Source organism: Ammodytes marinus (assembly GCF_949987685.1).
Source record: "Ammodytes marinus genome assembly, chromosome: 21".
NCBI classification, from domain to species: domain Eukaryota; kingdom Metazoa; phylum Chordata; class Actinopteri; order Uranoscopiformes; family Ammodytidae; genus Ammodytes; species Ammodytes marinus.
In genome coordinates, this window is record NC_137225.1 from 21,414,674 (window position 1) to 21,436,612 (window position 21,939).

Genomic DNA, 21,939 nt, shown 5'->3' on the forward strand with positions numbered 1-21,939 from the left:
ATCAACATTTGGTACTTTTGTATGATTAAGTACAGGTTTTGCAAATGGGTCAGTGAAAAGCCGGTATAATGTATTAGGGAGTTTTTTTTTTTGTTTACTGCCGCTTTGACCTGATTTTTAGGGGAATTATTGTTTTTGAAAGGGTTTTATTCTCATGCTATTATTTTGTGTTTTCTGAGTTTGCCTTTCCTTCTGGTACTGGCTACTGTGGTTGGCACTTTGACACTTTTATCATGTGTTGACTGTTGAGTAATCCAATCCAAACTTTTCACATCCAATTGCACATGCATAAATCCAAAGCCATGGCCAAAATAAATTGAAAATCACACTTGAACGATTGAATACATTACTATGAACATATAGCGATGCAATACAAAGAGTGATTCTAATAATATCGCATTTCTATTTTCCCATAACGTTTGTTCATTTCTAACTCTGAAAAGGAATAACAATATGACTCTGTTGTCCTAGAGCAATGTAACAAACTTAGCTGATTAGCTCTTTATGCTAAGTTTTTCATTACTGTCATTTTGATTGATGGTCATTTTTTTTCTCACTCTTCCAGAGGAGATTTTCCAGTCCCACGTAGCCCATTGGTGGTCTCCAGACGGGGCCCGGTTAGCCTACGCCACCATCAATGACACGCTAGTCCCCAGGATGGAGCTGCCCATGTTCACAGGCATGCCCTACCCACTGGGGAAAGAGTACCACTATCCCAAGGTGAGCAGTTCAAATCCACTGCAAAACTTATTTTTTGGGCGGAAAATGTTGTTATGGTGTTTTAATTATTTCCTTTTTGGCTTATCATATTTCAGGCTGGTGAGGAGAACCCAGTCATCACTCTGTATGTGGTGAACCTCAACGGCCCCCTACACACTATAGAGATGAGGAGACCTGATGATCCCAGGATAGGGTGAGGCATAATAAAGCATATTTTAGACCTACTAGATTTATTCCATAAATAATAGTACAATAATAATACAAAACTGACATTTTATTTTGTGTTATCAATCTAGAATATATATACTGTATATATAAGTTAAAAGTTTTGAATGAAGTATTGAATTATATTGTTGTTGTTTTTTTAAATATGCACCAGTATTCTCGTGTGTGTAACTTCTCTATATGTGTTCATTTTCTGATGCCGTATCAGTTTGCATATCTTTGTAACTGTGTGTTCTGCCCCGGTCCTTGTGCACATTCTGCAAAGATTAATCTAATTGTATTTCTCCAATGATGCATGTTTACTTAATGTGGTCTCATATTTAGTTTCATTAAGTTTAACGCTCCCCCCTTTTTGTATTAATACACAATATTTTATTCCTCCTTCGTTTTGGCTCATTATTTCTCCGCCATAATGTCTCAATTCATCTGTAAGAGATCGTTAATGGCCCATTCCTTTTTCAATTGTATCATGATCTACAATTAGTAAATGGAAACACTTGGGCCCTTCATTGCACATTGTCTCATTTGCTAACATTTGTGTCTCAGTGATTGGTTGCTGACCTTTTAATGTAAATGGAGATAATAGCAGTTTAATACGTTTTTGTGTGTGTTTTTCAGTGAGTACTACGTAACTATGGTGAAATGGGCCACCACCACCAAATTGGCCATCAACTGGCTGAACAGAGCTCAAAACATCTCCATGCTCACACTGTGTGAGGCCACGACGGGAGTCTGCACAAAGGTGTGTGTGTGTGTGTGTGTGTGTGTGTGTGTGTGTGTGTGTGTATGTCTCTGTGTGTGTCTGTGTGTGTGTGTGTGTGTGTGTGTGTGTGTGTGTGTGTGTGTGTGTGTGTGTGTGTGTGTGTGTGTGTGTGTGTGTGTGTGTGTGTGTGTGTGTGTGTGTGCTACTATTATGTTCAGTCTAATCACGCTTGCATACACAAACTGAAACCTATCGACATTTTTTTGCAGAAACACGAGGATGAAAGTGAAGGATGGCTGCACAGACAGGTGAGAAAATCAATACATATATACATTATATTTTGAGCTGTAAAACTGATGTTGCATAGATAACTAACTATAGCTCAGTATTGCACCTCACGTCACGTCTTACAATTGGTATGGCAAAGTTCCATGCTTTTGAACAGTGTCATTTGTACATTGTAATGGGAAAACGTTCACATTCACTAATCCACTTATATAGTATTTTATATTTGGTTAAACATACGATTTGAACGATCTTGTGTCTGTGTCTTCAGAATGAGAAGCCTCTGTTTTCCAAAGACGGCCTGAAGCTGTTCTTCACCCGCGCCATTCCTCAGGGAGGCCGCGGAAAGTTCTTCCACATCTCCATGTCCATATCACAGGTAAGATATGTAAAATAAAATCTGAAATATTTTTTATTTATGGCTTTTGTTTAGCCATAACGTTTTTTTAATTTTTAACTCTTTTTGAGTCAAAAAGGCATACTTTGGAGTTTACAGTCAGTGAAAATGTATCACATATTTATTATACAGTCCACTTATTATATCCTTAGAACAAACAGTGGTCTTAATATTATGTCACAGTATGTTTCCACACGTTTCTATGAATGATTGTTGAAATTATCCATGAGACATTTCTGTTGTTAACCTTTATTAGTGTTGATATAAACCCATTGTAGCCCACTAGCCTTTGTTATTCTAGACCCACTTTAGGTATTAATATGTCATTTTCAGTATATGATAAAGTCATTAATTTCTTTCATTTTTCTTTCTCTCCAAAGCCCAACACCAGTACAGACACACTACAGTCCATCACATCTGGAGACTGGGATGTTACCCAGGTCCTAGCCTATAACGAAGACAGCCAGCTGATGTGAGTGACCCAACCAACCACAAGCCCAACCATACAATCATCCACACCCCACTCTCAGCAAAATACTCCAGTTTAACATAGTTCTGTAGCAGTTTTGCCCAAGTACACATTGTCGTTAAAAGAAAAAAAAAAGTGACATCTTTATTAATTAATAAATCATTTCATAGCTTTTTTGGTCATTCCAAAATAAATGATCAGAAAAATGTATGGAACAAACATTGCTGCAATATTTTATAGTCCAATAGAGTTTTGCTGAAGTTGAATGTTTCAGCACCAAGGACAGCGACATAATGTCAAGCCCTTTACAGATAGTTTGTAGCCCTGACACCACATTTTGAGACACTACATAACTCTACATATTGTCTACCACCATGCCATAGCTTTGTGTTGTTCCATCAGCTCATATAAAGCTCCAAAAATAACATCGAAAACTCTGACTGCTCTCCTTGAAAAAAGCTGCTATGTTACACCCATGGGGGAATGTGACTCATCTCCCATCGCGCCCGGATTATTTTACGCCCACACAAGGCAACTGTGATCTGACTGAGTTGATCTCACATGTACACACCCGCTATAACACACACACACACACACACACATGCACACACACGCACACACACACACACACACACACACACACACACACACACACACACACACACACACAGACACACACACACTCTCTTACCCTCTCGCCCAAAAACCCTCTTTACCCAAGAGAGCTAAGATTTGGCCTGGTTCTCTCCTAAAAGGATTCACCCCCCTTTTACCTACATCTTATATTTATGAAGCATCTATTTCTAGTAAGTTTTCTAGGAACTGCCTTTACTTAGTGATGAACACAGCACTTCTAAACTCACACAAAAAGACAAAACAAACCAGACTGACCTGTGTGGAAATATGTATACCTGTATATAGGCTGTATATATAGTTAAAAGCTTAAAGCTGTAGTGTGTAACTTTTTTTCATATAAATGAATGTCGAGTAACATCCACGCTATTGCCAAACAAGTTGACACAAAGTTGATAAAGCCTATAAGCTCCACACAACTCTCTGTATTTCTCAGTATGGCAGCTTTTACACCCTGAAAGTGGTTCAGGAGCTCCGAAAAGTTTCAAGAAGCGCCCAAGAAATGTTTCAGTTGTTGATTCTACTGCTAAGAAAAATCTTTGGACATACAGAAGGTATAAAATCCATGCGCGATCACCGAAGGCTTACCTCATGTAGATGCACCAACAGTGTTGTTGTAATTGCTCAGAATTCCTCATTGGGTCGACAGAAGTTACGCACTATTAGGGATGAGCCCGAATCCGAATATGTATTCGGATAAGCACGGATAATGAGTTAGATACGGATACGGATAATTTCCGAATAGTCCCGTTATTATTCGGGGATTTTTTTTTTATATATAGTATGCGCCTAATTGACGCAGCGCGTTCCGCCTCAATGACACAACAGGTAGAATTACACAGCTGTTCTGCGGTGGACATGAGAGGACCGGGCGCGTCCCGTGACCCGCGGTCTCTCTCTTTTTATCCACTGATAAACGCAGCGCGTTCGCCCTTTCCCTTGAATAGAGGGTTCTACCGATCGCATTTGCTGCCGTTTTTATGTGAGTTTCCTCGTAACCCGGCCGCTGCCGTGGCGGAGAAGAGACGAACCGATGGAATATGCTGCACCCCGAGTCACCCCGAGTCACCGTCAGCCCTTCCCCGATGTATTTACATTCACTAGGCCTACTGCTTAAACTCTATCAAACATCACAACATTTCCATCAAACTGATGCATAGGACCTGTTCTTTTTCAGCTGTCAATCAATGCGTATACGGCTAGGCCTACTTCAGGACCTATACAATAAAATCGGAAACTGCAAACTTGACACATTAAAATCACATGTGGCTTTGTGGAAAGGCTAACATATTATTTAGGGTTTATGAGATTGGTATGTTGATAAATATTGTTCCTAAATCTTAGTTTAGTAAAACAAAAGTAAAAAAAGAGGGAGGGGGAGAGATAGAGATAAAAAATAATCATGAAATACAGCTGTATTTCCCCCAGTTAAAGGGATACCTTAATTAAGTTAAAAGTAAAACACTGGCCCTCATTTACTAACAGTGAGTAGCCTATGCACAGATTTTGGCTGTTATTTATCAATATTTTCGTTCCCTGAATTTCTTTGTATTCTGAGAACAAAGAAGAGAGAGAGAGACGAAAAGGTAGAAATATATCTGACTTTTTGACTTATATGTCAACATTACATCAATGTGATGCTTTGAAGGGACAACAATTGCATTGACAATGAATATTAGTTTAGAAAATCAATTTAGGTGTGACTTCCTTTAATGTAGGCTAATGTAAAAGAAACTTCCGGTATACGCCACGCCCACTTCTTGTTGTGTATCCGGATACAGATACAGATACAGATAATTTTGTTGGTTGAACAGATACAGATACAGATACAGATAATGACGTCTCCGCACACCCCTACGCACTATAGCTTTAACTCTACTCTGGCATTGTATTTTCTCTTATTCTAATGCAGATACTTCTTGAGCACTGAGGACGGTCCTAAGCGAAGACATTTGTACAGGTAAAGGCTGTTTTTGTCAATTTTATATTATCAGGAGTTGTTGGCTTTAAAGTGAAAAAAGCCTCCCATTTTCACACAAAAAAATAAAATGTCCTCCTCTTTGTTGCCGTAGCGCGGACACCTTTGGTTCATTCAACCGTCGCTGTCTGTCGTGCGCTCTGTACGACAGCTGTGGCTACATCAGCGGCTCCTTCAGCCACAACATGAGCTACTTCCTGCTCAACTGCCAAGGTAGATAACTGGCTTTTTCTATAACTCATATGTCATGTTCCTTTGCACTAAACTATCTTCTCTCTCTCGCCGCTGTAAAAATGATATTCTTAATGTTGACATATGGATGTTGACGTATATGACATTAACATGACTTATTACTCTTTTACCATTTTCTACAAACCATAATGCCTCACTGTTCGTGTTTTCAAACTCAAATACTGTACATGCATGATATAGTGTAATCTATGCATCCCATTTCATAAGCTAAGCATTTGTTTCATATGTAAAAATCTTGATTTTTTAGACAAGTTTAGCCATAGCTTGTAAATGTAGTGGAATGAAAAGTAAGCTATATTTTATTCTGACATATATATTGGAGTATAACTATATGCTAACACATCTTAACACTCAAATATTCATTAAATGTGTGCTTGAGTGAATGTACTTAATCACTATTTTCTATTTAGCATTGTCATTTAGATTCTGCTCAAACTGACAATTATTGTGTGGAATCACTTGACGATCACATGAGTAACATTGTGGTTAAAATAAACCCGATCTCTGGGTGTCTATTCTCAGAGAAAGTAAACTTCTTCCACATAGTGGTGTGCTTCTCCTTCCACCTTTCATCCCTCTATGCTGCTGTGCCGGGCATGAACATGCCATAGGAACAGACAAAGTGCTTTTCAAAGATCAGACACACATCAGCTCTGTCTACCAGGCTGCCTCAAAAAACAAAAGACCAAAGAGTCAGGCTCCTGTGATTCCAGCCTCACGGCTTTAATATTTAACCACCGATTCAAAACTTTTATGTCAGTAACTTCTGAACCTCTCTAACTTTTCATCAATGCACTCGGATCACACAGGGAATGACCATAGTCCAGAAATCTCTTTAGTGTGGCGACTTTTTCCTCTGTTTTTGGCCTAGTTACATAACAAGAAAATATTTCAGCTATTGCATTAAGGCTGTTACATACTCCGCGAGAAGAAAGAACAAAGTTCTCGGTGACAGAGCTGCGAGAAGAAAATGACGTCATTTTCTTCTCTCAGCTCTTGTTTAGCTGTTCTCGCAGCTTGTTCTCGACACATCACCCGGGCCGAACTTTCTTCTCGCAGCTTGTCCGAGAACTATTGTGTGATTGGTCAGTCTGAAGTCAATGAGGAAAGCGAAGTGAAATCAGCTGGCGCTACTGAGTCAAATTACCATGGTAACAATGCGCCGCGGTGAGGAGTTCGGCAGTTGAGTTCTCGTGAAGTATGTAATGTCAGACCAGAAAGAACTTCTCGCAGCTCTGTCACCGAGAACTTTGTTCTTTCTTCTCGCGGAGTATGTAACAGCCTTTACACATATATGTTTCTCCTTGTTGTTGGCAGCCACTGGAGGAGACTGTGGCGTCATTGTGCAGTTGATAAATTGTACAGGCTTTGATCTTGCCATGAAAAAAATAAAAGTTGCATTTTACCTGAAGCGCATATAATAATTTTAGTGGCACAAAAAAAATAAGAAAAATAGGAAATGTTGCTGAAAATGTCAAATTCACTTATGTGTTTGAAATGAAAGCAATGTCCACACATCTGGGTCAAATGTAAAAATACACACATGTTTTATTCTGGTGATGTAACCATTTTTTTTTTAACTCTCAATTTTTGCGCTTTAGGACCGGACATCCCGTTTATATCTGTTTACAAGACGCAGAGGGACGCGGAAAGTGAGACGCAAGACAGAGAGAGTGAGTTTCTCCCCTGCTGGCAACATGACAGATTTTGCATTTACAAGACTCTACATTATGTTAAAGACATTAGGAGTGACCTTGTATTATAATAGCTGCAGTGAATATGACCTCCTCAGAAAGGGGGACGGGAGTGTTTCCGTAGCGGTTCAGAACTAACCACCTGTTCACTGTTCCCCAAGCCCAAACATGGAGGCAGTAATCACATTTGCTATTCACAATGGACGACCTCATCAAATTATGAGCTGCCCAACGGCAACATCAGCATACTGTAATTTGATTGTGTGTGTGTGTGTGTGTGTGTGTGTGTGTGTGTGTGTGTGTGTGTGTGTGTGTGTGTGTGTGTGTGTGTGTGTGTGTGTGTGTGTGTGTGTGTGTGTGTGTGTGTGTGTGTGTGTGTGTGTGTGTGTGTGTGTGTGTGTGTGTGTGTGTGTGTGTGTGTGTTCAGTGTGGTCTTTTACCAATACAATGTCCCTGTCCTGGTTATGTTAAAAAAAAAACAGTCTGTAAAAACTGGATTAAAATGTAATTACCGTGGATTTAGTGAGTGTATTAATGTTTACCAAATTTTAACCCACACAACTAGAAATGTTCCCTGGTTTTAAAAGGCTTTTGGTTTGCTGACAAATCTAAAAGTCAATGGATATTAACACGACTGACCTTCATAGAGTAAAGTATGCAGGGTTGTATTGTAATGCAATCAGGTTTATGTTACTATTAACAAAGTGAAGAGTGTACAGTTAAGGTAGCACCTGTGTAAGTATGTCCTAGCTAAAATCAGCACGCTAACATGTTCAGGATGGTAATTCAGACCTGCTGATGCTGAACTGTTTTAATGTAGTTAAGATTCACAGTGGAATAAAAAACAAACTGATGGAATTGTAGTTTTGATTTTATGATGAGATGTTCTTTTTTTATTGTAATTTAGCTGTACATTTTAACAATGCTCAGATGAATAATCCTGTCCAAACATTGATAGGCTGAAGCTTTTCAAACTGCATTCTCATTGGTTAATCCCCTGTGCCGTTTGCAGGTATCACAGAAGTGTATCAGCTAGAGAGCAACGAGAACCTGAGGCTGACCCTGGACAACATGCAGATGCCCACAGTGGAGTACAGGGACATCAACGTGGACGACTACAGTACGTGTCACGTCGTTTCAGAGCCACAGTCATGCATGCAGAGGAATACACTTTCAAAATAATGTTAGATACACACACTGAAATCCAGAGATATTAGGGTACTCACCCAAGTAGAACATTTCATTTTCAATTATTATTTTTTTTAATTAAGCTTTTCTTTCTTTCTTTTTTATCTCTTTTTATATGGGAATTGGCTCAAACAAAGAAGTTTGTCTCTGAGATTCAACCCTCTTACATTGTTTGATATAAATGATTTGAGGGGCCAGAATAGGGGAACATATCATAATATGATTGTAGAACATTTAGAAAAATAAACTTGATGTGCTGTAGCAATTTTCTTTCAATGTATCCATGATACTGTCATCATCAATTGGGAATTAAGGATACCAAATATATTAGACTTAGAAACAATACAATAGATGTGGGTTAAAGGAAATACATGTATTGTGTGTTGATTATATTATCTTTTGATTGACAACTGTTCTATCTGACTTCACAGCCTTGTCCATGCAGATTATCAAACCAGCCGGCTTCCAGGAGACGTCCCACTATCCACTGCTCCTGCTTGTGTATGTATGAGCACACGTTTTGAGTACAGTACATTTGGATCACACGCTCTCTCTTTCACACTAACACACACACACAAACATGCACACACACACACACACACACACACACACACTCGCACCTAGAAAAAAAAGTTAAGCACTGCTGACTCACGGTCTGCACTTCACTCCAAAGTTCCATGAGGACACGGCTGTCGTCATCAGAGGAGATTTCTTTGGCAGACTTTTTTTTCGGGCAAATTAATCTACAGAGACGCTGCTTTGTCCTCTACTCTAGCGCGATAATAATTACAACCTCCTGTCAGCCATTTGCATTTCTGTCCTCTGGGCTTTTCAACTATCTCTTACTCTGCGGCGCCAATCCAAGCTTTTCAGAATTTGCCCTTTCTACTCTGCCTATTGCATATTCCAGAAAAGCCACTGCCAAATTTTGCTGTATGCTTATATTTTTTAATCGTGTGACTGTAACGGCTTATCTACGCCATGTTAAACATAAGGGTTTTTATTAAGCAACCCATGGTCCTTTCCCTCAGTTTAGACACCTACAGGTCTTGAATAATCTGACTGTAAATTGAGGGAATAGAGGGATAATTAAAATAAATTAAATGTAGGTATTTTGAAATAATGAATTAGTTCTGCTGCATATTCAGCTTATTTTCATTTTTCCGTACTGCTGTTGTTGCATACTGCTGACTGCCAGCACAGATACCGAAAGTAAACAATTTTTAGGTAAATAAGGGGAACAAGAAACCAGCTCATAATTTATATTCAACTTAATTTTTATTCTAAACAAGAAAATAGTGTAGTTATCCTATTTATGTAATAAGGAGGAGAGAAAAAAAAAAAAAAAACTTCAGAAATAATACACCAAGCATTTAAGGACCAACGTTCAAAACAACAATATATTGAAAAAGTCAGCTTTTTTGCAACCCTGCTTTTCATATTTTTCTATGACAAGAGCAAAAACTTAAAATACATACATACAAGAGGGTTTACTATTTCTTCACTTGCTACAATGAAGTTGTTATTTACCCAACACTAAAATAATATGCATCATGTCTTCTGTGTCTCTGTCTGTGTAGCGACGGGACGCCCGGTGGCCAGACGGTGTCAGAGCGGTTTGATCTGGACTGGTCCTCTGTGCTGGTGAGCAGCTTTGGGGCCATCGTGTTGCGCTGTGACGGACGAGGCAGCGGGTACCAGGGAACCAACCTGCTGCACCGCATACAGAAGAGGCTGGGAGTGTACGAAGAGCAGGACCAGAAGAACGCACTCAAGTGGGTGGTGTTTACAGATAGGCTCCTTTTAAAAATATAGCAGTCATCGGAGTAAACATGCAATCGGAGGTTGCTTAGGTGCCGGAATTCACTGCTTTTTTTTTTTTAGACCCTTCAAACAAAACATATGTTATAGGATGCACTCTTTAACACCATTGACAAGTCTCAAAATACATTTTGGGTCCTTTTTCAGTATTGAGAAACAGTGAAAGATTAGACTCTTTGTTTATTCTCCTTGTGAAATAGTGTCTGTGTTTACATCAAGCCACATACCCCCCTTCCCCCCCCCAAAAAAGACCATCTCAATCAGCATGTGCAAATATTTCTGCAAAAGCCCTCTCATTACTTACAAGTTGCAGAATCTGTATCTCTGATTTTTTTTGTTTGCTCACACATATGACAAAAGTAGTCTAGGGTAATTCTTCAGAACTAATTAGATAACTGTAGCAAACAGCAAACATTTTACTTTGAAACTTTTCTGTAAAAAGTGATGTTCAAGCAATAATTGACACAGTTGTATTAAAACAGTATCATTTCAAATTCCTTGCAAACATAGACAAAAGTCTTCCTAACCGCAACCAATGCTTTATCTTTTGCAGTTTCATTTTGAAAGAGCCCTACGTTGACAAAACCAGAGTTGGAGCTTTTGGAAAGGTACGAATGTTCTCAGTGTGTCACTAAAAGAATCACGCATGCCTTTCTTTGCACACAAGGTGGACTCTGGCTGTTCAATAAACCCTTGTCTGTGATAATGTGTGTTTGTTTCTTACCTTTAGGTGTATGGAGGTTATGTGACCAGTCTGTTGGTCAGTGCAGAGGAATCTCCTGTGAAGTGTGGTGCAGTCCTCTCGCCTATCACCGACTTTGAATTATACGGTATGTTTGTGTGTTTGCATGTTACCCTTTCATCTGTGTACCAATATACAAAAAAAAGCAATTGTCTCTGCTGTATGTAGGGAACAAATATGTTGTATATGTGGTGGTATTGTTCAGGCTGAAGCAGTGCTGTCAGAAAGAATTTAAAAAAAGGGAAAATAAAAAACAGATTGCATTATTTTGCACCTTAACCCAAACAACTGGGACTCAAATGAGTGACTGTGTTATACATGCGTGTACTCCTGTGTGAAGTGGAGAGAAAATAAGCATACACACGCTTGTTCCCCTATGAATGTGATGTTGCAAAATGAACCCAGAAACCCAATCATAACAGTGCCAGACTAAGTTAACAACAAAAGCGTCACCTCCGCTACCAAAGGACTAAAAATGTGTGAAATGTGGTGATTGTGTGTGTGTAGCCTATTCGGGTGGGAAGGGAGAGCGGGAGACAGCACTCTCGTAGCCACACACACACAGCGAGTCAGGAAACTGCAAATTAAGGAGGAGCTGGTGTGACTGCTTTCTCATCTATTTGATTTATCTCGCTTTTTTTTGCCCGTGGGGGCCGAGAGAGACAGGCCACGACACTGTATACGTTTGGAATTGCAAATGAAGACGGTCCACCATTCAGTTTTCGGGACTAAAGAATATGTAGATGGGTGATGAATGTATTTGAATATGGAGAAGGAAAAGAATTGGACGGTGAACTTTCTTTCCTGCTTCAAAATGGCCAGTGAACAAGACAGGAATGATATATCAATCTTGTTAATAGTATGCAGTTTTGATTTGATTTTTGAGGTCAAAGCAAAGAACTAACCGAAGCCCCCTTTTTGTTGCAGCCTCTGCGTTTTCAGAGAGGTATCTTGGTCTGCCTAAACCTGATCCAAGAGCATACACAGTAGGTTTTGATTACAATTGTTATGTTTCAAATTCCACTTGTGATGGTTATTGTAGTATCTGATTGGTTGTTGTGTGTATCTCATCACTCCGCAGATGGCAAACTTAGCGCACAGAGCATCTCAGTTCATGGACAAGAAGTTCCTTATTATCCATCCGACGGCTGACGGTAGGACAAGGATTTTATAAACCTCAAAAAATCTATTAAAAATACTGAAAGGTGGAGTCAGCGATTTTGGAGAAGGATTTTTGTCAAAATCAATGAATATCTCCTTACGAACTGCTACCTGTCCGTACTGTGTGTGAAATTTTTATTTTTTTTTTTAATCCAGTGTTAATACACAGCCTAGGCTCTGTAAACGGGCATTGGATTATTTTGTATGGTAGCGGATCCTGCTGAGGCGACATTCACTGATTTTGACAAAAAGTAATTGCGTTCTCCAGAATTGCTGATTACACCTTTTAACTTGCAAAAAAAAAAAAAAAAAAGACGTAGTGTTTCTGACATTCTCTCGTGTTTCCGCAGAAAAAGTCCATTTCCAGCACACAGCCAAATTCATCTCCCAGCTCATCAACGAAAAGGCCAACTACACCTTACAGGTATACATGCTTTCACTTATTCACTAGACTAATTAGCGCTATCCACTCTATTCGCTGGTCTTTCTTTGTCTGGTTCAGTTGTTCTACGACCTGTGGGAGCTCTGTGATACCCATGGGATGCCTCAGCAGGCGGAGGATTAGCCCCCTCACAATGCCTTCGTTCTACATAATGAGATTATGAGACCTTCCTAACGCATCCTGCATTAACGCCAGGCCTAATCCAATTAGGATATAATGTTCCGTAGCCCAGTGTTCATTCATTGGAGCTTAGTGCTCACTGATAGACAGGTTACTGTGTGCACAGAGGCATCGGACTTGATTTATATTGGCTTTAATGGGTTTTGGTTCAGCCTATACAAACATGATAACTCACTTATTAAAGTGGCTACGAGTAACTTTGGTGGTTGGCGGCCCTTTTGGACAAAAGCGGTAGTATTTTTACGACGCCAGCTAAAGCTAGTCGTAAAGCTGTTTTCTAGCGTGTGCTGGCGGGTGCGAGTGTCAAATGATTAGGATGCAATCCATGTTGAAAGTGTGAGGGCACGGAATCTTTTCGGCTCTGTGGGAGAGGTTAGTGACACTGCATCAACTAATGCACACACCTGATTGCAATGAGTTGATGCAGTGCCACTAACCACTCTCACAAAGCTGAAAGATTCCGTGCCCTCTCAGAAAGTGAATGAACAAGAGACGGCAATATGGATCACGATGAGGTAATGGTTTATGTTGTTGTAAATAATGACTATTTCAGATGAATAATGGTCATCTGATGATGATGAAGCAAAGTAAACTTTGTTTTAGTACCGTTCAGGAGTAAACACTGCAGGACTAGTTCACTCCTGTTAAACTGTTTACACGTTGCTTGGCAACGCCCTCCTCCCGCCCATCTATCACTCTCCATTTTAGCGTTTTATTGTTCTTCATTGAATTTTCTTTTTTTCTGTGATGGTTCTGCCCCGTTATCAGCCATTATGACGACAAATAACTGTCTCAAACAAGGCTCCCCTTCCCTTACCTGGAGGCTACTTGTTTGCTGTTATAGGTAATTTATGATTATCAGAGAAAAAAATAGGCTGTTTTAAAGATATTTAAAAGTTCCTTGTAGCCACTTTAAGTTAGTGTGTTAAGCTCACACTCTGACTAACAATGAAGTTCAAGTCCCAATAAATGCTCAATTAATTAATTGCATAATTCACGAAAAATTAGCATTAAAATGTTCATGTATACATAGGCGTAGATTTAGGAGGGGAAACAGGGGACGTGTCCCCCCCAATAATTCGAAGAGATACATTTGTCCCCCTCAAAAAGTAAGGAATTCAACCCTATTCTCCACAAAATAGGTCAAAATTACGCTGACCCTCATGAAATTTACTCGACTTATTAACATCAGTCATGCAAATATACCCACCAAAGGATTTGATTCTCGGATGAAAATAAATCGATTTTGAGAAGGGTTGATTTTCAAAGCAAGCCAGTCTTGGCCTGTCATTTTCTCTAGGATTAGGGTTGGGCTAGGGTTGCTATCTTCCACAACGAAAGTCTGACGCTCATGAAACTTTCTCCACTTATTAACATCAGTCATTCAAATATATACACCAAAGGATTTGATTCTCAGATTTTGAGAGGGGGTGCTTTTCACAGCAAGCCAGTCCATTTTTTCAGTCAAATCTTAATGTCATCTAAAATAACAATAACATTATGTGTATGACAGAAAAAGACTCACTCACGTAAACCTACTCTGTTTGTCTCAGATCTACCCAGACGAAGGCCACTTCATCCACAGCGAAGCCACCAGGCAGCACCTCAGCCAGTCGCTGGTCAACTTCTTCGAGGAATGCTTCAGGCTACCGGAGACAGTGTTTGAGGAGGTGCTGGAGGAGGAGAGTGAGGACGAGGGTTAACTTGGCACCTCCCGACCATCACGTTACACACACACCCTGAATTGGAAATGAACACGTTTGACTCCCTTACCGCCATCTTGTCCCAACACTGGCATACAGTTCTCCACAGTATGCAACTCTCACGTTTTCTCTTCTCGCTCCGTTTTGGTTTTGCATCTGGACTCCGCATCTGCGTCCGCATGCTGAACCTTAGACTGCAATTTTTACTGCAGAAAAAGTCGATTCCACTCCAATAATCTGTCCTGCCATCTTCTTCCCCTGAGTTCAAAACCAAGATGGTGGCCCCCTCCTTCCTAGGGGAGCCCACAAAGACCGAAGACCTGACACAAGGTTTTTTGGGATATACTGATTGTTTCAACAGCTTCCCAAAAAGCAGGTGAGAGAAAGCATCGGCTCTCACACAGACTTGGAAGCTGCAAGGAGAAGGAACACCATTACAGCACATGACTGGTGGGCGTTGGCTTGTATATTTACGAAAATCAAAGACGCCCGGGGGGGGGGGGGGAACTATGGCCGCTGCCAGTGTTCATTCTGGCTGTCTGGAATTGTGCGGATACGGGGAAATGTAACTATTTTTAAAAGTTGTGAAGAACTTTCATGTTGGACTGTGGTTGTGTCTATTGTTCTTACAGTATGTAAAATAGCACACAGACATTCACTCGGCTATTGCGGATATCATGTATTTTGGTATTCACGTTTGCCCTGATGTCGGTTTCATCTCGTATAGCTTCATTTTTATGTGTTTTCAAAGTGATGCCTGCAGAATTCTCGAGCTATCAAAAGTGTTTGGAAGAGGAAGAAGAAAAAAATGGGTTTTTCTTAATGTGACTATTTTTATTGTGATGCAAAATATTTATGATTTATTTTTATTTTATTTTTAAAAAAAACAGTAACATGAACTTGTTTTAGTCACTGTGCCTTACTTTGTCAGAAAACATCCTGCTTCGGGGTTATTCACCTATGAACTACAACAAGGTTAGTTTTATAGGAATAGTAAGACATTGTGGGAAATAGAGGTATTCATTTTACATTGTAACACAAAGTTAAAATGTACTTAAACTCTGCATGCATCAGTCCTTAGACGATGTAGATGAAGAAAATGTATAACCACTACAACTTCAGTGCTTGTGAACATGCTGTGTCACTTTACATTTGGCTTTAATCAGTGAATACATTGTTACAGGTTAAAGGCCACAATACGTTTGGATCAGTGTTATACCCCAACATAATAAAGTATTAATTTGTATATAAGAATACACCCAAACAGGACAAACGAAAATGATGAATTCTCGAGGCACAAGTTTGATTTTCCATTTTTCTATTTATTTGATTTGAGTGGCCATTTGTGATGCGTTCCAGTGCATGTTGACATTTTTTTTTTTGCAGCACTTGAGCCCTGATAGCTTCCACATGGTATTTTTGACATCTTGAATGTTCCTTACTGGATTGCATTAATTACATTTCCAGTAGTATTGTGATTGAGATCCCAGTCTCGTCAGCTTGATGTGTAAATGTTATTCAAATATAATTTTATTCTAAAAAAAAAAAGAGACAAAAAAAAATGACAAAAAGAAACAATATTACCTAAGTGTTATTTGTGCATAAAGCATTTTGGAACTTACACTTGACTTTTCATTTCTGTTGTCCTGTTGTCGTCCTTGAGTTGAGTTAAACTTGGACTTTACAACGTCCAACTTCATTGCCGGTGGTTGAGGACTTTTTCCAAGACGCTCAACATTGTTATCCAAAGCTTAGCAGGAGATTGATGTCAGACTGTGGCATGAAGGTAAATGTTAGAATAAAATAATAGATATTTTATCAGCCTTTCGTCTTTTTTGGCTCATCTTATTAGTTGCTCTTGTGAATTTTACAGCTGTGTTAATTTATTTTTGGCCACTTTGGGGAGACAGAACCTACAGAAAAAAAACATTCTATCAAACATGTGCCACATTTACATTAGCATTCATATTATGGAGTCAAGTTTCTGCTGAATATGAGCCTTTAAAATTTTGTTTCTTTAAGCTTTGTGTTTGTTTGAAGCAATATTATGCCACAGGAAGCCAGCGGGATTTGAACCAGTGACCACATGGTTGCATTGCTCCCTGGCCCTGAAAGGACCGAAGGCGCCACTGAGACCCTTTGTCAATAAAAACCTTTCTCCGGGTCTTTTTATTTCTTTCTGGTTTGGGTATTGGACTCGAAAAGTTCTCATTGTCCTGATTAAGTTTTTAAGCTTCAATATTTGGGTCAATAAGCAAGTATACATAATAAATAAACAACTGAGCTAATCAGACGGACAGTACAAATTAGTTTCTTGGAGAAATTAATTCCTCCCTTTGCCATCATTAGTAATTTTTTAGCATTTTTGAGAATTTCAGTCGCCAAAAGAGCCAGTCGACCACAGAGAAACACATTCATATTAGACTCAGAGATGTGTAAAGTTTCACAGTGACTGCAATTTATTTAAATGAAAAAAATGTGTGTAACAACAGTGCAACTTATGTAATTTTTGTGTTTTTTTGTAAAGAAAAAACGTCAATGTAACCTATGTCGTTTTGAGTGTTCAAAACTGTGAAATAATTGCAAAGTCAATAAGGTGCGCCCTACCCACTGTGCCATGGAGAGAGAAAAATGCCTCACACAGAAAATGGCAAAGAGGGTTGAGCCACCGAGACTCTCCACGTCAAAAACCCAAAATAAAAGAAGAAATGAAAGCGCTCTTAGAAAGGTTTCTACGTATTTTTTACCTCAAAACGTCATAGGTTACATTGTCGTTTTTTTCATATAAATATTTTGCAGTCATTATGAAACTTTACACATCTCTGGGTCTAATATGAATGTGTTCCTGTTGGGTGTAGTGGCTCCATTGGCGACTGATGAAGACACTGGTTGCTGGGTGCCTGGTTCAAATCCTGTCCAGGCTTGACTAATGATGTTAACGTGCCGGTGACCAAAGGAAGGAATTGAAATCTCCAAGAAACACATAGTTTTTCTCTGTCTGAGTAGCTCAGTAGTTAAGGCCACTTGCTTATCAACCCAAAGGTTGGGAGTTGAAAACCTTGTCTGGACAATGAAAAATGTTCGTGTCAAAAACCCAAAATAAAAGAAGAAATGAAAGCGCTCTTATAAAGGTTTCTAGCGTGGAGAGTCTCGTGGCTCATTCGGTCCTTTCAGGGCCAGGGAGCGATGCAACCACAAATTACACAAATAAATATCTTGAAAAAGATTGTCTTTGCCATTTTCTGTGAGGCATTTTCATCTTTAAAAAAAAAGATATATTACAGGGGGCTCTCCATGGCACAGTGGGTAGAGTGTGCACCTTGTTGACTCAGTACTTAGTTCACAGTTTTGAACACTCAAAACTACGGAAGAGGATTAGGGCCGCACATGTAAAAAAAAATTTAATTCTGACTTTATTCTCAGAATTCTGAGAAAAAAGTCAGAATTCTGACTTTAATCTCAGAATTCTGACTTTAATCTCAGAATTCTGATTTTTTTCTCAGAATTCTGACATTAATCTCAGAATTCTGACTTTAATCTCAGAATTCTGAGAAAAAAAGTCAGAATTCTGACTTTAATCTCAGAATTCTGACATTAATCTCAGAATTCTGAGATTAAAGTCAGAATTCTGACTTTATTCTCAGAATTCTGAGAATAAAGTCAGAATTCTGACTTTTTTCTCAGAATTCTGAGAATAAAGTCAGAATTCTGACTTTTTTCTCAGAATTCTGACTTTAATCTCAGAATTCTGAGAAAAAAGTCAGAATTCTGACTTTAAAGTCAGAACTACGGGTACCTCTAAGGACAATCCTCCGTGGGAGAGACACTTTGCTTTATGCAGTAGGAGGAAACCACACGCAGAGTAGCCAGTAGCCTTAGCCTACTTGTGCTAAAATGGCTTCACTTAGCGACTTCTTGCGGGTTCGAGGGGTTCCAGAAGAAGACATTTCGTCAATGGAAGACCAAAAGGTGAGTGAAACTGTAATATGTGTTGTTTTGGTGCCTGGAGTTGTATGTGTTAGCTAATATGGTCGGACGAGTGAATGAATATAAGATAGCATGTGCAGGTTGAGCAGGCTACCGGTTAGCAGGTTGAGCAGCTGGCTAAGAAAACAATGCCTGGAGACTCTTGCTAAAATAGTAAATAGCCAGTCAGGCGACTAGACGCAGTTCGTACGGCTGACTGTTGTCCATGATATTCCCCCTCTCGGGCATGTGTTTACCGCAGGGATTCATAATCATATTAACCTCGCCATGACAGGAATATTATCCTGCTTTGCTGTCTGAGGGTCATGATGCATTTATTTTACTCTTGCATTTCCCACCTGCGAACATATGGCATTAACGATCTGTAGCGTTTGCACTGGTGCAATCTAATCGGCTAATTTCTTCTTTGTGTAGTCAAGTAATAATAATAGGCTAATACATTTGCATACAGAATAAAACAACAATGGCACGGTCACGTTCATGTAGCCTATTTACTGACCATCCCCACCTGCCTTCCCTTAGCTTCAGATGCTATTCCCGTCAGCCAAGCAACCCGGACATTAACTTATAAGAAAACACAATCAGTCGCCGTATAGCCTACATATGTGGTGCTTCTGTACTGTTCTTACTTGCAAACACATTAAAGCTCTTGGAGAAAGGCTATCGATCTATAGCGTTTGCGATCAAGCCGCTCATGTAACTATTTACAGTGTGCCGATGCTGATTTCTTCTTTATGCAGTCTACTATAGCCACTCAGTCACTCACATTTCTCAACCACTACTGCCATCTATGGGCGGAAAATGGTATAGCACGAGTTATTTGAGGAGATCGCAGGTGACCTACTCAATTAGAACAATTGTGACAGAAATCCAATATAATTGGAACAAACTATACATAAAAAATACTGTAATTGTGTTAGAGGCAGCAGTAGTCCAACACCTCCTATTTCACAGGTTTGTAGTGAGTATTTACTGTGCTTCTTTCTTTGCAGGATGAACTGGATGAAGTTGTCCGTACATGGAATTCACACAAAATCAGACCAAGATCAAGTAATGACGTGGGTTCGGGTCGGCCAGTGGTGATGTACTCGTTCCCAGAGTTACACAGTGCTGAGGATAGACTCAAACCGATTGCCATGGAGGAGGTTACTTTGTGTTTGGAAGAGTATACTCCCAAAGGCCAGTTTCCTTGCGATCAAACTGTTTTTGAACTATGTTGTCTCCTAATGGAAGAGAAAGGATGGGATGCTCCAGCAGATCCACTAGCTGCAGCTGATCTATACATCATGTTAAGAGAGGAACTACAGGGAAATATTTGATCAATGAAATCCACTATATGGACAAGTATTGCTGTGCTGCAGCTAACTCAAGAGTGTTAAGTTAGACCAGGGGTGTCAAACTCATTTTGGTTCGAGGGCCACATACAGCCTCTCTGATCTCAAGTGGGCCAGACCAGTACAATAATGGCAAAATAACGTACATCAACTCCAAATCTCTAGCTTTGTTTTTCAGTAATATGCTTTATCACTCAGCCTACATTTGTAACCTACATTATCACGGATCACAAGGGATCTCTGTACCCCCCAGGAAATGTCTTAGTAAAGGTTGCTGCTGGCCATGGGAATAGGAGGTGCGGCGCGCAGCGCCGCAGCAAAAATTTGGGGGGTATTTTGCTCAAAGATGCCAATACGCACTAATGAAATAAACAACTGTTTATTTGAATACACAAATACAACAGGCACTGACGTTACAGTTGTCCAATTTTGTTTACTATATGTACAGGGACACATTTTGTGCAAACATGCAGACAGTACAAAATAAAATTTAATAAAAGTGCAACTTCTACTGTTTTGATTTATTTTTAAATACAGAGGTTATTGGTTGTTTTGGAATTCGTTTTTCCCAATTTAAAACATAAAAATAAAGCAGCATGGAAAATTAGGAAATAAATCTTGTAGGCCTACACTAGCATGCTCCTGCTCGTTTCGCACGTGCAGAGCCGCGGACACATCGCGCTTGCTAGTACATTAATTGTTCAGCACTAAAAATAAAAATTGTTTTATTTATTTTTTATTTTTTTGGTTTTTACTTTGCCATAAAGCACTGGAGGAAACATTAATAGCGGTGAAGCAAGATTGCCATTTACCATTTCCCACGTTGCTAAAATGTGCTTTTTTTTTATTTAGGCTGCCCCCTAGCGGCTGGAGTGAGCATTTTGGTTATTTCTTTAAAAATTCATATCTCCTCACAGGAATGGGCTAGAGACTTACTTTTTTTTTTGAAATGCTCATAAATGTGTGCTCTACAAGTCGCGGGCCGGATTAAATCATCTCGCGGGCCGCATCCGGCCCGCGGGCCGTATGTTTGACACCACTGAGTTAGACAACTGTTCCAGATTGATGCATTTTGAGTGACGGCAAGTTCTCAGCAGCTAAGGCTGTAGAAAGAGAATCAAAGCTGAGACTCTTCCTACATACTTAATGAATTAGCGCAGAAAGAACGTATCCAAAAGCCGGTGTTCGTTATTGACTGCTGGAGGGAGATCACCCATCATCATCATCATCTCTCCCTCAGTCCAGAGGCATTGACATAACTTGCATACTGTCTATTAGCAGTGCCAAATCTGTCTCCATCAGATCCAAGTTCTTCAGCTGCACAACACAAACTTTCTGGTTGGACACAAATATTTTTTGTTCATGTCATTTGAAGGCCTATTAATGCTGCTAAGAAAGTTAAAGGCTTAGGTTTCAGCAGCAGCAAGAACTGTGGCAAGCTTCATCACTGCTGTGTGCAGGCAGTTATAGATTATAATGATAATGTATTTTTGCTACTTTAGTCATTTTTATTAGTAGCACAATGGTGAACCAACCAGGTTAAATATGTGCATTAACCACCATTTCCCAAAAGAGAAGCCAGCCCTCCACCTGTCTATTGACAGAAACCTAATGCAGTTGGACTAATTCATTCGGACATTTTTTCTACTAAGATCTGAAGTAGAACATTGGCACAATGCTGGCAGACCTTTTAACACTGTATTTTTGATTTAACAGTAATCTGTACAATGTAACCTATGTTGAATATAGTTGAGGTGGCCTGAACTTTGTATACTTACCTTGTTCCAACCAAACAATTGAATATGAATATTAATTGCAGGGCTTGATATTCCATGTATTCCTCATAAATGTTTGACACTCGTCATGTCCATGTTGTATTTTTCTTTCACACATTTCAAGAATACGTTTTTGTTGCTGCCCAAACTTTGCTAAAAGATAAAAGATTGATATTTAATAAGATCTGTTCTTTCCACGTACTTTTCAAGCTGTTTAATGGTGGCTAGTTGTAACCTGCTACTGGCGAAA

At 39.5% G+C, this 21,939-nt stretch overlaps 2 protein-coding genes across 2 annotated transcripts in view; one reads left to right on the forward strand and one right to left on the reverse strand.

Annotated features, from left to right (window-relative positions):
• dpp6a (dipeptidyl-peptidase 6a) overlaps positions 1–14,887 on the forward strand; it is a gene marked incomplete at its 5' end in the record, with an annotated part of 144,199 nt that extends 129,312 nt beyond the window's left edge. Inside the window, 18 exons of the mRNA XM_080050471.1 lie at positions 566–720; positions 816–913; positions 1,564–1,687; positions 1,918–1,956; positions 2,205–2,312; positions 2,711–2,802; positions 5,345–5,392; positions 5,505–5,623; positions 7,264–7,314; positions 8,369–8,476; positions 8,976–9,045; positions 10,125–10,319; positions 10,919–10,973; positions 11,096–11,195; positions 12,035–12,093; positions 12,189–12,261; positions 12,619–12,692; positions 14,444–14,887. Coding sequence (XP_079906597.1) covers positions 566–720; positions 816–913; positions 1,564–1,687; positions 1,918–1,956; positions 2,205–2,312; positions 2,711–2,802; positions 5,345–5,392; positions 5,505–5,623; positions 7,264–7,314; positions 8,369–8,476; positions 8,976–9,045; positions 10,125–10,319; positions 10,919–10,973; positions 11,096–11,195; positions 12,035–12,093; positions 12,189–12,261; positions 12,619–12,692; positions 14,444–14,593 — 1,718 coding nt within the window. The 3' untranslated portion in view covers positions 14,594–14,887. The remainder of the gene's footprint in view (positions 1–565; positions 721–815; positions 914–1,563; positions 1,688–1,917; positions 1,957–2,204; positions 2,313–2,710; positions 2,803–5,344; positions 5,393–5,504; positions 5,624–7,263; positions 7,315–8,368; positions 8,477–8,975; positions 9,046–10,124; positions 10,320–10,918; positions 10,974–11,095; positions 11,196–12,034; positions 12,094–12,188; positions 12,262–12,618; positions 12,693–14,443) is intronic.
• LOC307267975 (collagen alpha-1(XV) chain-like) overlaps positions 1–21,939 on the reverse strand; it is a 240,457-nt gene that overhangs the window by 146,303 nt on the left and 72,215 nt on the right. The gene's annotated exons all lie outside the window — the stretch shown is intronic.